Source organism: Polyergus mexicanus, unplaced genomic scaffold, assembly GCF_030449975.1.
Source record: "Polyergus mexicanus isolate NDT 795.1 unplaced genomic scaffold, iyPolMexi1.0 SCAF_10, whole genome shotgun sequence".
NCBI classification, from domain to species: domain Eukaryota; kingdom Metazoa; phylum Arthropoda; class Insecta; order Hymenoptera; family Formicidae; genus Polyergus; species Polyergus mexicanus.
Genome location: NW_027223330.1, coordinates 2,159,695 through 2,176,050, shown reverse-complemented (window position 1 = coordinate 2,176,050; position 16,356 = coordinate 2,159,695). Strand labels below are relative to the sequence as shown.

Here is a 16,356-nt window from a genome sequence, read left to right as displayed (position 1 = left end):
CTTCTACCGGCGGCACATATGGAAATTCCCTCTGACGAAAGTTCTCAGACATTTCCATAACATTGAGCTGGATGCGCGAGGAAGGCGAGCGAGTTACGTACGGGCGAATAACTCGCCGACTATGTCCTTTAAAGGATGTCTTCGCGCCAAGTGCAACACGCGAACGCCCGCGTCAACTCGACTGCATTTGCAGAGCGCTAGTAGAATGCATATATACCCGCTTCTTCGGAGAGCGACGCATCGAATCGAGTGCTCCGGCATCTCGTATTACGCGCCGAGTCATATTTCCGCGCGCCTAACACGCGACATATCGTTCCCTCGTTAGCCGTAATCCTTCACGACGAGAGATGCCGTGATTTGTGTTATTTCGCGCATTCGCGTCTCTCTTGCAAATTACATCACCGCGCTACATGACCTAGTAATTATTTCCAAAAAAAATATCAATAATATTACGGGATATTACAATGCTTAATTTTAATGCGTTATTTATGTAGAGATGACGAGAATGTAGCAATTTTTACAAAATATTGATCTCTTCTTTCGGAGAAAGAGGATTATTGCAACTTATTTTATTTAAAGATTGTGTACTTATATAACATAATTTAATGAAATGAGTTATGAATAAAAATTATGAAACGATTGTATTGAATAAAATGAAAGCCTATCTCGATAAATCAATATCTATATAGAGCTTTATATATGCGAGGAAATAAAATTCTATATCTGCGTATCAACTCAATCGTCGATTCGTAGGGAGAAGGATTGAAGGATTTGATCGCAATGTCTCTGCGATCTCGCTTAAAACATTCTACGACGAATGGCAAACATATCTAAAACAAGATCAGCTACTCGAGCTCGAGATAAATGTATGTTAATCACGTGAAAGAGATCTGACGTGACTTGGCGCGACATTGGACGAAGATCGATTCGGGATCGGTTTAAATCCGACTGTCTGCAAACGCGAGAGAAGCCCCCGAGTCTTTCTTTATATCCGGACCATCCGTAATACATATGGACCGTTTATTTTGAAAGTGGTGCAAGTCCATTTTCTTTTGTTTCGTGAAAATTAAATGTTAGCAGATCTGACGATTAAAAAAATATAGGTTAATTATGTGAAGTCTGGGAATGTTTGTACTAATTTATCAATATGTAATTTGATTATATAAATTTCTTTTAGGCGAATTTAACTAAAATAATATATATTTCCAGGCTGCAAATGAACTTACACCACTTTCATAATTAGTCAATTGTAAATATCATTTAATTTCAATTTTGAAATAACAAATATCACTTAAAATATATTTCATATTAATCCAATTTTCTTTATAAATAATAACAAGAAATAAAATAGAATTAGTATTTTTTTATTTTGAACGTTAATTATATTTATATATTGTTAAACTTAACACAAGATATTGATATTATTAATTATTTATGCTCTTCGTGTGGCAGTGTTTTGAAATATTCATGATGCACAGGAGATATATAAGGTAATAGCTGCTGCATATCCTTATATTTTTCGTATGTAATAGGCCTGGCATCGTGATGGAAATTGGACTTACACCACTTTCATAATCAATGGTTACGCAATTTCTTTTACCGGCCAATTTTAAATTGAACAAAGCATTGGCATTTTTTAAGATATTAAATACTAACTAGTTATAAACAAAAAGTTTACACTAAATTAAGCATAAATTACGTCATATCTCATTTTTTTTAAAAAAAGACTTACACCACTTTCAAAATAAACGGTCCGTATGTAGGTATACACCGCGGTACGCCATTTTTCGTCCAAGTGGAACAACGGGTAGCGCGACGAACCCGAGAAGAGCGCTGTCTTTTCTTCTGTTTCGAGCTTGACATAGAGTAACGTCTTCTCCGCGTTCGACGTGCCACGTCGAACCGTCCGTTTCGCTTGGCGTAACCCGCCGCCGAAGAAGAAACTATCCTTTCTCCCGGGACTTCACCCCGCCGAGGGAAAAAGACAAGAGAGATTCTTTTGTCGCGTAAACCGACTGGAAAAACCGTACGCGACTTTACGTCTCCCGATCCGAATGCGACAGATGTACCAGCGTAGGAAGATTCGCTTAAGAAAAAAGAAAAGAAATGAAAAAAAAAAGGAAAGAAAGAAATAGCAAAAAGAACGAGCAGCTCGAACGCATTTCAAGCGACGAAAGAACGACCCGCGCGATCATGTCAACGTCAGACTCTCGGTGAACCGTCAAAGTCAACTTCGACGCGATCGTCGATGCCAACTTTAAGTTCTAATGCGAAATAATGGTAATGCAGACATGGAAATTATTCGACGTTACCGCGCTGTAACTTATGCATTCGATGAAAATTTGCTTAAATCGATGCCATTCGAGAAAGAAAAGCGGATTGTTAGCGGATTTCATCGCGTATAACTTTGGAAAATGCAAATTTTTATAATGAAAAATAATTTTTATTAGCGAATGTCGATCTATGTGTGAAGGATATGACGTAATTTCAATTCGTAATAATATAATTTTTGCTCGCATGATTTATATTCGTCGTTATTCAATATTTTTTTTCACCCAGTGAAGAACTTTTTAAAACTCCATTCAAAATAGAATATAGAAGAGTATGAATTTTGTCCCGTGAATGTTAGCATCGACTAATAAAGATTATTAAAATATCTAAGTGTATTATAAATAAACATAAAAAAATAGTTTATTTAATTTATTATTTTAATCGATGTGACTTTAAAAGATCATTAACTATCTTCCACATTTGCTTTTTTCCCTTTTCCAATTACATTAAATCTTAAATTTTCGAACCTGAGCGGCAGTTAGAGACGCTGCGCTGGATATTCCCGAATTACACGAAAACGTCGTAAATAATTCAATACGCATAGCAGAGATCTCATCGATACGCAACAGCGCGTAACGTGTTATTTACGATATAACGAGATTACCGGGCGAAATTATGGGTTTCCACCGCCATCGTCGTCGTCGTGGCAGGGACTGATCCTGTCCGAGTCCTTGCTGGATCATCGTAGAAAATTTTCAGACTCGCGTTTCTCCCTCGCATTGCGTCGGACCGTCGCTTTCGTCGGGCTGCATTCGAGATTAATTCGAAGCGAGTTGATAAGAGCGGTTTTGAGCTTCCGCTATCGTACTACGTGGCCCGCGGACACCGAAGGGGAACTCTCTCGTATCGAATTTCTGTCACCGGGTATATTTCACGCGCGCGCCCGCGCGAACTTGGCCCAAGTGAATTTAGCAGTTCGCGGCGGTGATAAAACGCGGCGTAAGGCGACGTCACGTTGCCCGTCGAGAGATATATGAAGTATACAAGCCGGTGCCCTATGCGAGCCCGTACGAGAAATGTGCAGGTCGCCCCGGACTCTGCTCCGGCGGCGTGTAATCGCGCGGCTACGTTGTCCGAGGCTAATTAATCGGGCGACAGTGCGGCTTAACGTCGGCGACGTAATAATGCCCGGATTTATGCGCAGGTGCGCCGAAAACTTCCTAAATAATATCGGCTCATCGTTCTTGTCGAGCGAACCATGCCAGGCTACTACGGTCGATACTTGTCAACGTGTCTCGCCGTATCTGCCTTTCAACCGTCAGACTGTCAATAGATGCGTACGGTTAATATTAAACAACCAAAATCCTCGAGAAACTGTATTTAGACATTTCGACGATGCTTCTCTTCCGTCCATTTATATCGATTTCATATCGTAAAATAAAAATGGTTTAACCGTAATTGGATTCGCGACAGAAATTGCGCATCTATATATACGTAGCTATCTAATTCGGAACTTTGCAAAAGTAATTCCAATTCCATAAAAAGCGGCTAATAGCATTCGACAGTTCGGAGTTAAAAATATCTTGATATACGTAGACTACTTACTCTTTTATATCTCAGCTACGAAATCGGATTAATTAACTATCGACTTAATATTGATGTGCTTTTTATATACATTTGGATATGGATACGGCAAAACGTAATGCTTCAAATTCACGTTGATTAATATTAAACGAAGCCGTATAACATTCGCGTACAAAGCGACACTCACTAGCGATGATATAAAATATCGTAAAATCATCTCGTGCACGCCCTTCGTTATCCCGATCACTTTTATCGCAACGATCTTATTTTGTCGACGCGATCATAAGATTCTTCGTAGGTCCATTTGTATCAGGGACGCGTCTCCCGACGCGGCAAGCTTTTCTCATCGTTATTCAGGTGCACACGCACCGCCATGTCCGCGATAAAAACGTCGCGAATTTCTCGCCGGTCGCCGCGTGCGTTGTCGGCAATTCTTCGTTTTTATCCAATAACGATAAATACATTCCGGTATCGACCGGCCTCCCCGATGCTGTCAAAGCTCATCGATATCGACGAGCCCGATTGCGTCAATTCTCTCGCGGCTGTATGCTCGCATCGTGACAAAACAAACAAGAGATCGCGTGTACCTTTGTCCCTCGATATTTTAACCAAAAGTTTGAAGTCCGGCTTTCGCTCTTGTTTTATTGCTACATGGCTGCATGTGTTTAGATTAAAAATTTATTGTATTTCGAGAAAAAAGATCTTTGAATGAAACAAATCAAAAATACAACCATGTGCGCATGCCTCGATTTATAATTATCGAAAAATAATAATACACAGAGAAGAAAAGATAATAAAAAATGCAAATTATAGTCTTGAGTTAATGTTAAAGTCAACGTAATAATTCAACAAATCCGAGTATATCTTTTTGTTACTTTATTAATACAGTCATATTTTATTAGAATATCTTTTAGCAACACTTTTAGCATGAGTTTCTTTTAATATCTGATTTTTTTTATTTTCCATCGTAAGAACTTAATCCAATTCCTTTAATAAATAAATTTTTATTCTCCTCTCTCTTAAAAAGTAAACTAAAGAAAGAAATCGGAGGAAAATATCGCTACTTGCTGCTGAATGAAAAAGTTTTACAGAGAAATGTTCCTTGTGTAAAGAATTTCTAAAAGAAAAAAAAAACCATTTAATTTATTTATAATGCGTTTCCATTTAAAAAAAAAATTTAATATTGAGCTACTGTAATTAATATTTTTATACCAAAAATTTATCAAAATTCACACATTTCGAAAAATTAAACTTGCTTTCAAAATACACGGCTAATATACATATATATCTTTGAGGGTTTTCCTTTTTAGATAAATATAAATATCGTTTATTTATAATAATGTAACTCTCTTTTATACAATAATTAAAATATGTAACGAGAAATATGGAGAAATATTTGAAAATGTGGATGTTGTAAAACATTTACATATCTAACGGATATCTATCGAATAATCGTGCTGCAGGTCAAGAAGCGATGTAATATGGAAAAAGAACGCGAACCATATTTTACGATCGGAAGGTTGCTGAAAAATTTATGGCTGATTGTATTGCGCAGTATTTGTATTCGGTATTTGTATTCGGTATTGGTACGAGTATTATCTCTCTGTGTTTCTTGAGATGGCAAAGAAAGAGAAACAATATAACGTTATACCAGTTTTATATATAGATATTTACGTAGAAAAGATAAGAAACTTTCGCGCACAAAACGCGTCGCGCTCCACGTTACATTCTATTATAATGCATCTTTTGATGAGGAATAAAAATTTATCGTCCTCTTTGAATCAAATCGCAGAATAATCTAAAAATGGCGCGAGAGATATCTCTGATAAAAAATTATTAATTAAATGTAACTTTCAACTGCAAAGGCGAATTACTATGCTGTTGAATTAATGAATAAAAAGATTGTTTCAAACAAGAAGATGGCTATAAAATTCACGGAAATTTTTCAGGTAAATGTATTTTTCATCTAATTTGGAGTCGCTTTCTTTTCAACAAAAATTATATTATTCGTCAATTTTTAACAAAATTTTGCAATATTAAATATTTCTTTAAATATAAAATGGAACATAATTAAAGTAATTTAATTGAATATAATTCAAACTACAAAATTCAATTTAAAATTACGTTTACCCCAATATAATCGAAGTGAATTTTCTTTACAATGCTGCTGGAGCGTAAAAACAAAATACGGTGTATTGTTTAAAAATTCAAGAAAACGTTCGTCGGAAACTAGAATAAAGCAAACGAATCTTGATCCTATATTAGCCGCTCCCGATATCTATATTTCACCTTTTTTCCAACGATAATGATGTTTCGAGGGATATACGGACAGAATAACATCATACATGATTTATTCAGGGACGCTAAAATTATTATCTCGCTCCGTCTAATTTCCAGATAAGATCTCCTGTAGTTGCATAATATCCGAAGAAATATCGAACACGATATTAATAGGCCCTGTTGATATCTCTATAATAATGTAATTTTTCTGTATAGTACGTCCATACATCAAAAGAGTCGTCTAGTTTCGCGAAATGGATTACGCGTTTATAAAAGCGGATGGTTTAGGACGCAGGAGAGAGGGGGGGGGAGGGAACGCGAAAAATCTAGCAGTTAAGTAGCAATTTCCCGTCGACGCGGTAATTACTCCGGTTTGATATCTGGCGGCCGATTCGATCCGAGTTCCCGGAAACTGTCGAGCGCTTTTTGACAGAAACTTATTTCAAACGAGCACCGAACATGGACGCCGTCGCCTGCACGACCTATAATGAGGAAAGTTTTTGGCGATCGCAAGAGCAGAACGGCCGCGCCTCTCCCCCCTCCCCGTAACGATCTTAAATAATTCCTCCTGCCTTTGGTCGTGACGCCGGGCGTGTTTTCTTAATTGATCGATTATTCATCCACGACAATTCGAAAGATTAAACGATGTTTCGTGATATCAACAGTTTAAGAGATGGAACGTTGTGTATAATATGGGCAAAAATTTTAACGCGCATTTCATATCGTAAACAAATTTTTGTCGGGTCAGATTGACATTTTGATACGTAGTAAATAATTAATCTCTCTTTAATCTGTATTTCGTCAGACGAATATGAAAATTAATTCTACGCATTTTCTTTTACAATATAAAATTTAATGTGTCAGTATACGCTAGTCATTTATAATTAAATCTGATATTTAATTCATATGTAACGAGTTGACATGATTGTATATAATAATAAATGTTTAATAATAATTCATTTACATTATAACATACGTTATCTACAAAATTATTACTGTCAAATGTTTTTCAATAATGTGTTCATAAAGAAACGTGATTTATACAATTGAGAATTAATATTGTAACATATTTTATCATGTAAATAACGTAATATAAAAATTGTATCGAAAAAATACGTATGAAAATGTATGGTATTACTTTTGACGCAAAATAATTTTTTTATCCTATTACTGTTAAATATTTTTCAGTAATGTGTCAATAAAGAAATCTGCATTTATATAATCGAGTGTTATTATTAAACATTTATCATTATACTATCGTGTCAACTCGCCATATATGGAGCAAACGTCGGATTAAATTAATTTTGATCATAATTATGGACTCACCAATCGTTCAGTTGTCGTCTCCTTTCTCATAATCTGATCCATTTATTTTTCTGTCCGAAGCTACGATGATCGATAATCCATTACATCATGTAACCGGGGTCAATCGATTGGAAATCACTATCAATGACTATTATCACTCACGAGCGTCGCGATATTTAAAGTTCGACACGTGATACTTTTCGACATTCCCGATACATGCGTGTAATCATTGTAAGAAAAAAAAAAAAATATATATATATAGACCGATTTGGGATACTTTCTCCCGGCATCACTTTACATTTCAATCGCGCGATATTATTTTAACGGAGCACTTGCAACGTACTTAGCGTAGCATAAAAATCCTTCGATCCCTCTTTTTCGACATCTTTCCATTTCTGTCCGATGCTTTCTCTTTCTCGGCACTGTCGAAACTCGCGTACACGCGATTGCTATTTCGACGAACGACGGAACCGCCATTTTGATATTCGGGATGCTCACGACGTAACGTACGCGACCTTCAAAATACGTGTCTAAAGAATGCGAATAATTCACGAGCCAATGGCCGGGAGATGTTCGTCGAAGGAGACGTTCGAGAAAGCTAATCGCGATTCGCGCAATGATCGAATAAAGATCGCTATCTCGACGAGACAATTAATCTCGATATAAGCGCGACGATCTCCCGTCCCGATACATCGCTCAACACGGCCGAAAATCAACTACGTACTTCACGACGCTCGCAACGATATAAAGCTCGCTCCCCATCCCCTCCTTCTCCCGCCGATTCCGGGAATCGTCCGGCGAGCCTTCGCGTTTCGTTTCCAGGAATCGTATGTCGCGATACGCGTATCCGTGAAAAAAGCTGTGTTTATATATATTACGTATATCCTCGCGTCGAACTAAAATAGCAGAAATAAACGTACAATGTTTGAATCTTTTTTCCTCGATTACCGAAAACGAGCGGGCATATTATAATAAAGTATCGGAATAAATTAACGATATTAATGAATAAAGTAATCGAATAAAGTAAATGTTTCTTTTTTTCTAATATAATAGTAATTAGTATAAATACTTATCAATCGATAAAGTATAAATAGTTATGAATATTAAAGATATCAAAAGTAAAATATTACTAGCGATTCTTTCGCGATTCGGGCTAAAAATCACTAACGTTTTCTTCCGCGTTCCTTCGAATATACGAATGCGTACGCAAAAATAAACACGCTACGAAAGTGTATTAAATTACATAAATTTGCGCGCGCAAACGTAATGAAGCGTGTTTTACGCCATTTATCCCCATGTAAGTAAAGTATTTTCACCAAATTGCGAAACAAATCGGAATCGAACATCGACGAAACAGCAAATATGTATACGACAAGTACGTAACAATTGGTGAATTAAATCTGCCATAATCTTTGTTCTCGTTCTTCGTAACGAAATGCGCTCGAGACAATCTAGAAGCATAAACTCAAAAAATTACCTTTTTTCTCAAAATTTTATTAACCGGAACACAAGTCGAAAATCAACTATGACCGTGTTCTAAAATTCACCGCCATTACTGGAAATCTCTAGTTACGTATGTTATAGATTTCTAGTAAAAAAAAAATCTAGCAGTGAATTTTAGAACACAGCTCGCATAGTTCGCAGCATAGTTCGCGACGCTCGCGACCATACGAACTCGCTTCCCCATCTCCTTCTCCCGCCAATTCCGGGAATTCGTCCGGCGAGCCTTCGCGCTTCATTTCCAGGAACTGTGAAGAGAAAGCTGTGTTTCTATATCGCGTATATTCTCGCGTCGAACTAAAATCTCAGGAATAAACACACATACAATGTTTTTATCTTCTTTGCCCAGCTACCGAAAGCGAGCGTGGACATGTTGAATAAAGTTATGAGAAGTTAACGATATTAATGGCGTAATTAAATAAGATAAACGTTTGTCTTTCTCTAATTCTGATAATAATTAGTATCTACTTATCAATCAAATGAAGCATAATTAATCACGAATATTAAAAATATCAAGAATGAAATATTATTACTAATGATTTTTTCGCGCTGCTCCAAAAATCACTAACGTTTTTTTTTCGCATTCCTTCGAATACACGTATGTGTATGCAAAAATAAACACGCTTCGAAAGTGTAACATTAAATCATATAAATTCGCGCATGCAAACGTAATCAAGCATGTATTACGCGATTTATCCGTGTGAATAAAGACGTAAAGAATCTTCATAAAATTTTGAAACAAATAGAAATCGGCATCAACGAAACAACAGATATATATATATATATATATATATATATATATATATATATATATATATATATATATATGCAACAGATACGTAAATTGGTGAGTAAATTATGCCATAATTTTTTTTTTCATTCTCTATAATTAAATACGCTTGAGACAATCCAAAAGCATAAACTCGAAATTTTCTCTCAAAGTTTTGTAACCGGAATATGTCGAAAAATCAACTATGGCCGTGTTCTAAAATTCACCGCCAGTACTGGAAATCTCTAGTTCATATTATGTATGTTACAGATTTTCAGTACTAGCGGTGAATTTCGGAACACAGCCTATGTACTGCGCGACGCTCGCTACGATCCGAAGCTCGCTCCCTTATCCCCTCCTTTTGCCGCCAATTCCGGGAATTCGTCCGGCGAGCCTTCGCGCTTCATTTCCAGGAACTGTGCGTCGCGATGCGCGTATCCGCGAAGAGAAAGCTGTGTTTCTATATCGCGTATATTCTCGCGTCGAACTAAAATCTCAGGAATAAACACGCATACAATGTTTTTATCTTCTCTGCCCAGCTACCGAAAGCCAGCGTGGACATGTTGAATAAAGTGAACGTAATCAAGTTCGTTTTACGCAATTTTCTTCGCAAAATTTTCAAACAAGTAGAGATCAGCATCGACGAAATAGCAGATACGTGTGCAGTAAGTACGTAACAGTTGGTGAGTAAATTATGCCATAATCTTTTTTCTCATTGTCCGCAACGAAACGCACTCGAGATAATGTAAAAAAGCATCGACTCAAAATTATAACTCCTCTCAAAGTTTTGTAAGCGAAACGTCAATAGGAGAATTAATAAAATAATAGATTTTTTCACATAATATTATACAAATATATACATAGCATACATATATCATTTTTTTAAGAATTATAATTATGTTATATTATGTACAAATAAAATAGAAAAAATTAAATAATAAAAAAATAATAGTAATATTAAATAGTAAATAGTATAACGGTAATATTAAATACAATTGTATATATATATATATATATATATATATATATATATATATATATATAAAGAAAATAATCAGGCATACACGGAAATAGAGAATGATATTCCTCCTTCATGTGCCTGTTTTTATACTCTGGGACTATTTTACTTTCCCCATTTCTAAAGTTCTCTTTCTTGTCGCTATAATTAGAATTCCAGCTTACACAAATATTAGGAGAGAAAAAAATTGTTAATAGAATTTTAAAAAATCTCCGACAGGAGAAACAGAAATTTTTTTGATTCCCTATGTGCAATAGAATCGAGATAGAAAATTCATAAAGCCAAAATGCACACGTGAGAGAAATTTCAGTTCCACGATGTCAAAAGTAGAATTATTCGGTCAACGATGTAATAGCAATCCGGGTTAGTGGTCCGCCGTTTGTCATTAAATATTCAACGAGCAATCTTCGCTATAGCAAGCTCGTATAAATTAGCCGACAATAAGTAAGATTCATTATGTAATATTTTCAATTCTAACTAAACGCTTGTCGCGCGCGATGGTATATGAGAGAAGAACCGACAAAAAAATCACGCTAAATTTGAAGGTTTATTCGTTTTCGTATCTAAAAATTTATCTATCTAAAAATAGCCTTCGCACAAGAATGAATACAAATATTGCCGTCGAATGCTGAATGCTAGTGATTAATGATACATTGAAAAAAAAAAAAAAAAAAAAAAAAAAAAAAAAAATATATTCGATATCATTTTGAGAAGTACAAATACGTAGAAGAATATATATTTGTTTTGGAATTTTAATTAAAATACATAAATTAAAAAAAAACATGGATTTCTATATTTTAAATAAATGTTTATAATTCTATTGAAATCAGATTTGCCTGAATCGAGAGAAGAGAGAGAAAGAGAGAAAAAAAAGATATTAAAAGATAAGCTAGTAAGTGAAAAGAATAATTTTCACACTAGTGTGAAAATATTTAAATTTATAATTGCTTATAGCTTATATTTTTATTGGAAGAAAGTTATATCAAATCGATTAAAGATTTTGCAGCTATTTCGTTTGCTTTTTAATGATATAAACTCAAATATTGTACAACCTTCATACACACACACACACACATACACATATATATACATTACGCGCACGCACTAAAAATTTGATATTATACTAAAAGAGATCATATCATTAAAATCTCTGTTGCTTATCTTACGTTGTTATTTTGATACATAGTAACTTTATAATCTCCAGTTTGTCAATGAAAAAATAATTTGCATCAAAAATTTCTTTGTCTAAGAAACGGTACTTCTTATTTAAAACAATAGGTACTTGTTTATAAATTTCGTTAAAAGCTACGGTATCAATCAATACGCGATCAATGATACGAGAGAACGAGCTACTAATGTCGCGTCACGCTCGCCAAATGAGTATCATAGAATCTAGTAAACGAGCATTATTTACAAGCACACTCTGACTGATACGGTAATTATCGGATTAACTGTATGAGATATGGATATATAGATGAAAGCGAAATAAAACAATTGTGTGTTATTATACAGATTATTATTTGCCGAAGTAGATCCGGCTCGCAAATTGATCGTATCGATTAATTTTAACTATTGTAAATCGGCTAATTGGCATTACCATCGAAGTTCCCAGAGGTCTTACCCGTGTTTTTACCATAACAATTTCTGAAGCATTTTCTCTTTTCGAGATTTTGACAAAACAAAATAGAACATATTTACGGTTGCGTTATAATTATACGATTTGATAAATTCGAGATATACCTATGTATAATGATGGATGCACTTTCAACAGAATAGGATACGTTTTCGGTTGCATTATAAATTACAAAATTTAATAAATTCAAAATATATGTATAATGATGTAGAATATGAATTTATAGTTATTTATAAATTAGAATAAAGCGATATTTCGCGCAGATAAACATTCTGATGACAAGTTATATTACAAATGAAATTATTACACAGATATATATAAATATCTTAAAAATATTATTTTAAATTTCTCCTTATATATATTTGCGATATTTATATTTTTTTTCAGAGATTCATATTAATTAAAATATATTATTGATAGAATTAGATCTCTCTCTCTCTCTCTCTCTCTCTCTCTCTCTCTCTCTCTCTCTCTCTCTCTCTCTCTCTCTCTCTTTGTTTTTTCCTCTCAACGCAAATAAAAAAGAAGAAAATGTTAATTTATATATTAATTCATTGACTTTGTAAAATTTAAAATTAACTATAATTATTATCACAGGTGAAATCCATTTATATGATTCAATTAATTCAATTTTGCGTTGCAAAATTTATTCAGCGTATACGTAATTTCTTTACATAGCTTAACGTGTATTTTCGCTTGTAAAAATGTTTCATTTCGGAAAATTCCGTATATAAAAAAACCATAGTTGACGTTATTTATAAAATTGTATCCATTATCAATAAAAAGCAATTTGAACAAAATAACAAAAATTCACTTGCAAGCACTGAAATTGAAAGAGATTATTTTAACGTTAAATGTATAGTCGTTAAGTTAGATTTAGCATAGTTAGCGGAAATCCGGGGTACTGAGCGTGTTAAAGGACTAATTCCTAGTTTACACGGAGTGGAGAGAGACAAATGAAGGGTGAGTATACTTGTTGCTGAGCTGATTGTCGATTGTAAAGATCGGTTTGTTGAAATATAACAACTAATATTGATTTCTTAGAATTGTTGATTTTCTGCAAATGATATATTTTTATATAGCTAATTGTATTTAAAATATAAAAAATTACTTCTCTGTCTTTCTGATATAATATTTCATTTTTCCTTTTTCTTAACGCATTTCTCTCAAATAAAAATTAAAAATTATTTGGTTTTATATTATTTCTGACAATATAAAAAAAAAAAATTTTTTTTCTTTCTTACTAATTGCTTAATCTTTTCCATTCTATTTTAATAAATATATCTCGACATAAGTTTCTGAAATATTATTTAATATCTTTTTTTTTATTTGCTTTTCGTTTACATTCTTCTCTGTGAATTTTTAAAAAATTGAAAAGAAACTTTGAACTCTGATGCAATAACTTGCAAAAAATTCAAATCAATTTAATGCTTCGATTGTTCCTTACACATTTCTTGATTAAATATAAATAATAATCATGTAACAAATACACTTCCGAGTATTATATAGTTATACGTGTTATATAATATAAATAGCTCGAAACATGTATTTGATCCCTTTGTCACTCCTGACGATTAGCTATCGTGAAAAGCGTTAATTCACGCTAGCTGGCTAGCGCTTTCGCGCACCAGAGCTCTGAATTATTCATTTTGTTTAGGGTCTGTTGACACGCGGTAGGTACACCAGGTCGGACAAAGGAACAATCGTGGTATGTTTTGAACAGCGTAATTATATTCACGATTTCGTACTCTCTATGCGTGTGAAAGAGAAACGAACAGACAGACAGACAGAGAGAAATGGAATGACGTTAAGTATGAATAACGTCGACCGATGTATTTGATTATTAAACGCGACTTGCGATGTCCCGCTAAAACGTTTCCGACAAACATACGTTCGTATTATGTTTAGTGTATTATCCTCTCCGAAAAATCGAGAAATTCACGAGCACGATAGAATTCTTTAGAAACAGAGATAGAAAAATGCGAGATATATACTCATTCTCTTCATTAGACGTATAAATTTAAGAATATGTCACGTCCATATTTAATATGCATTTCAGCGTAATAAATAAAATTATATGTATAACTACATATTCAAAATTTTTATATACTTCTAAAAGAATCGAAATATATCGTAAGTGTGAATAATGATAGTCCTATTTATTTATATTAATATTAAACATGATATTACATTATACTATATTAGATATCATATAGATTATTAAAACAATTATTATATCATCACAATTATTTAAATATTATATTTTTTATAAATTATACGGGTGTTTGATTAGTTTCGGGGCAATAATAACGCGCGAATGCGCCCACGGATCGTTATCGTTATCGCGTGCGATAGGCAGAGGGAATATCTCCTCGGGGTAATTGCGATCGTCGATAAGGGTTGTGCATAGCTGAAAGGCTATAAGGATAGTACCGTCTGTGGCACGACCCCTATCTCGCGAAGAAAAGAGACGCGATCAACTCACCATCGAGTGAAAATTGCGGAATTGCCCTTTCAATCTGGCCGCAATTCCCGTCGAAGATCGTGTTCTACAAAGAAAGGGCGTCCCTGAGCTTGTCGTGACCAGACGAGGGTACGAGGATAGTTGAGGTGTGACGGGATGGAAAATGAGAAAGAGAAAGAAAAAGGAGGAGGGGGAGGAATACAGAAGAGAAAGAGAGAAAGATGGATAAGGCAAGGAGAGGAAGACAAGGGAGACTGGATGGGGTGCTGAAGGAAGGGGAGCAACAGGCGGTAGATATTGACTTCCTTGAAAGTGCCGAGAGCTAAGAGAGGGGCAGGAAGAAGCGAGAAAATGAGGGCATGAGAGAAGGCACCACTCTTCGATCCTTCTTTCCTTCCGACCGCGGAGATACGAAATGAACTTCGTTCCACGTCAGAGCACTAAAGAAGTGGCGCCTTGCCCAGCGAAGTCTTTACTTCATTTACGCGAGGAAAAAGTATTCATATATATTCATATAAAAGTAAATGTGTGGGTGTATGTATTTGGTATCGCGAGGAAATATCCCGTTTTCGAGAAAATCAGGACAACGAAGAAACTTGCGCCGCAAATCCTGTCGTCGCGTTTCGGACGTCGTAATTTCTTCCACGCTCTCGCCACATGGCGCGATCTTCTTTTCCTCTTATTTACCAATCCTGAAGTCACACTTCGCCGATAGCTTCATCGAGAAAGTATTCTCTCTGTCGACGCTCTCCTCCTGGTTATTTCGCGATAAATGTTTACTCGTACTTGCCCAATATACGCATACGCACATAGGCTAGCTTGTAAACGTCAATAATGAAAATGTTTTCCTTCACGAATTAGCAATCTGCCTTTCATAAGGGTAATTTCCGGGCATAATTAAGATTGTTTAACGGTGAAAATGAGGTGTTTCCGTTAAATTAATCCACTAAAATTTACACATAAATAAACAAATATTTTCTTTATAGTTTCCTATTATTTTTAATTTAATATATTAAAAAATACAGTTTGATTTCTATTAAAATATCTCGTATTGAAAATCTAAGAGATAGTTTTAATGACAAACAATGAGTGTGATATCTTTTATTAATTTTATGGACTAATTAATAATTTGTAAACGGAATATAAAAAAATATGAATCGTAAGATTGTCCGCGCAAAAAAATAATATTAAAATCTTTTGCTTTTTAAAATTCTTTCTTAAATATCTGCGCGACATTTGAAATATTAAAACGTCTTTTAGATGTCTTCTCGACATTTATCTCTCTGAGATATAAGATAAAACTTATATAGCAATGTTGTGTACCGTAAAAATATATCCTAAAATATATATCTCCAACATTTTCTGGTTAAGCAAACTTCTCCCGAAAAAGATTTACGTTCTTAACCTTGTGAATCGTGCACGAACAAAGAAAACGTTTCCATGTGTCACTTTGAAAACTAGAATGTCTCTTCAGTCCCTCGTTATACAAAATTGACAGATAACAGACCTGAATACAATACGTGACGTGAAGA

General features: G+C 34.6%; 1 protein-coding gene across 5 annotated transcripts in view; it reads right to left on the bottom strand.

The window, feature by feature from the left end:
* Fur2 (furin-like protease 2) overlaps window positions 1–16,356 on the bottom strand; it is a 305,563-nt gene that overhangs the window by 105,242 nt on the left and 183,965 nt on the right. Inside the window, exon 1 of one of the 5 annotated variants that reach the window (XM_070302406.1) lies at window positions 7,462–7,543. The exons of the other annotated variants lie outside the window; for them this stretch is intronic. Coding sequence (XP_070158507.1) covers window positions 7,462–7,503 — 42 coding nt within the window. The 5' untranslated portion in view covers window positions 7,504–7,543. Of the gene's footprint in view, window positions 1–7,461; window positions 7,544–16,356 lie in introns of those variants that run through there. 5 annotated transcript variants of the gene reach the window in all.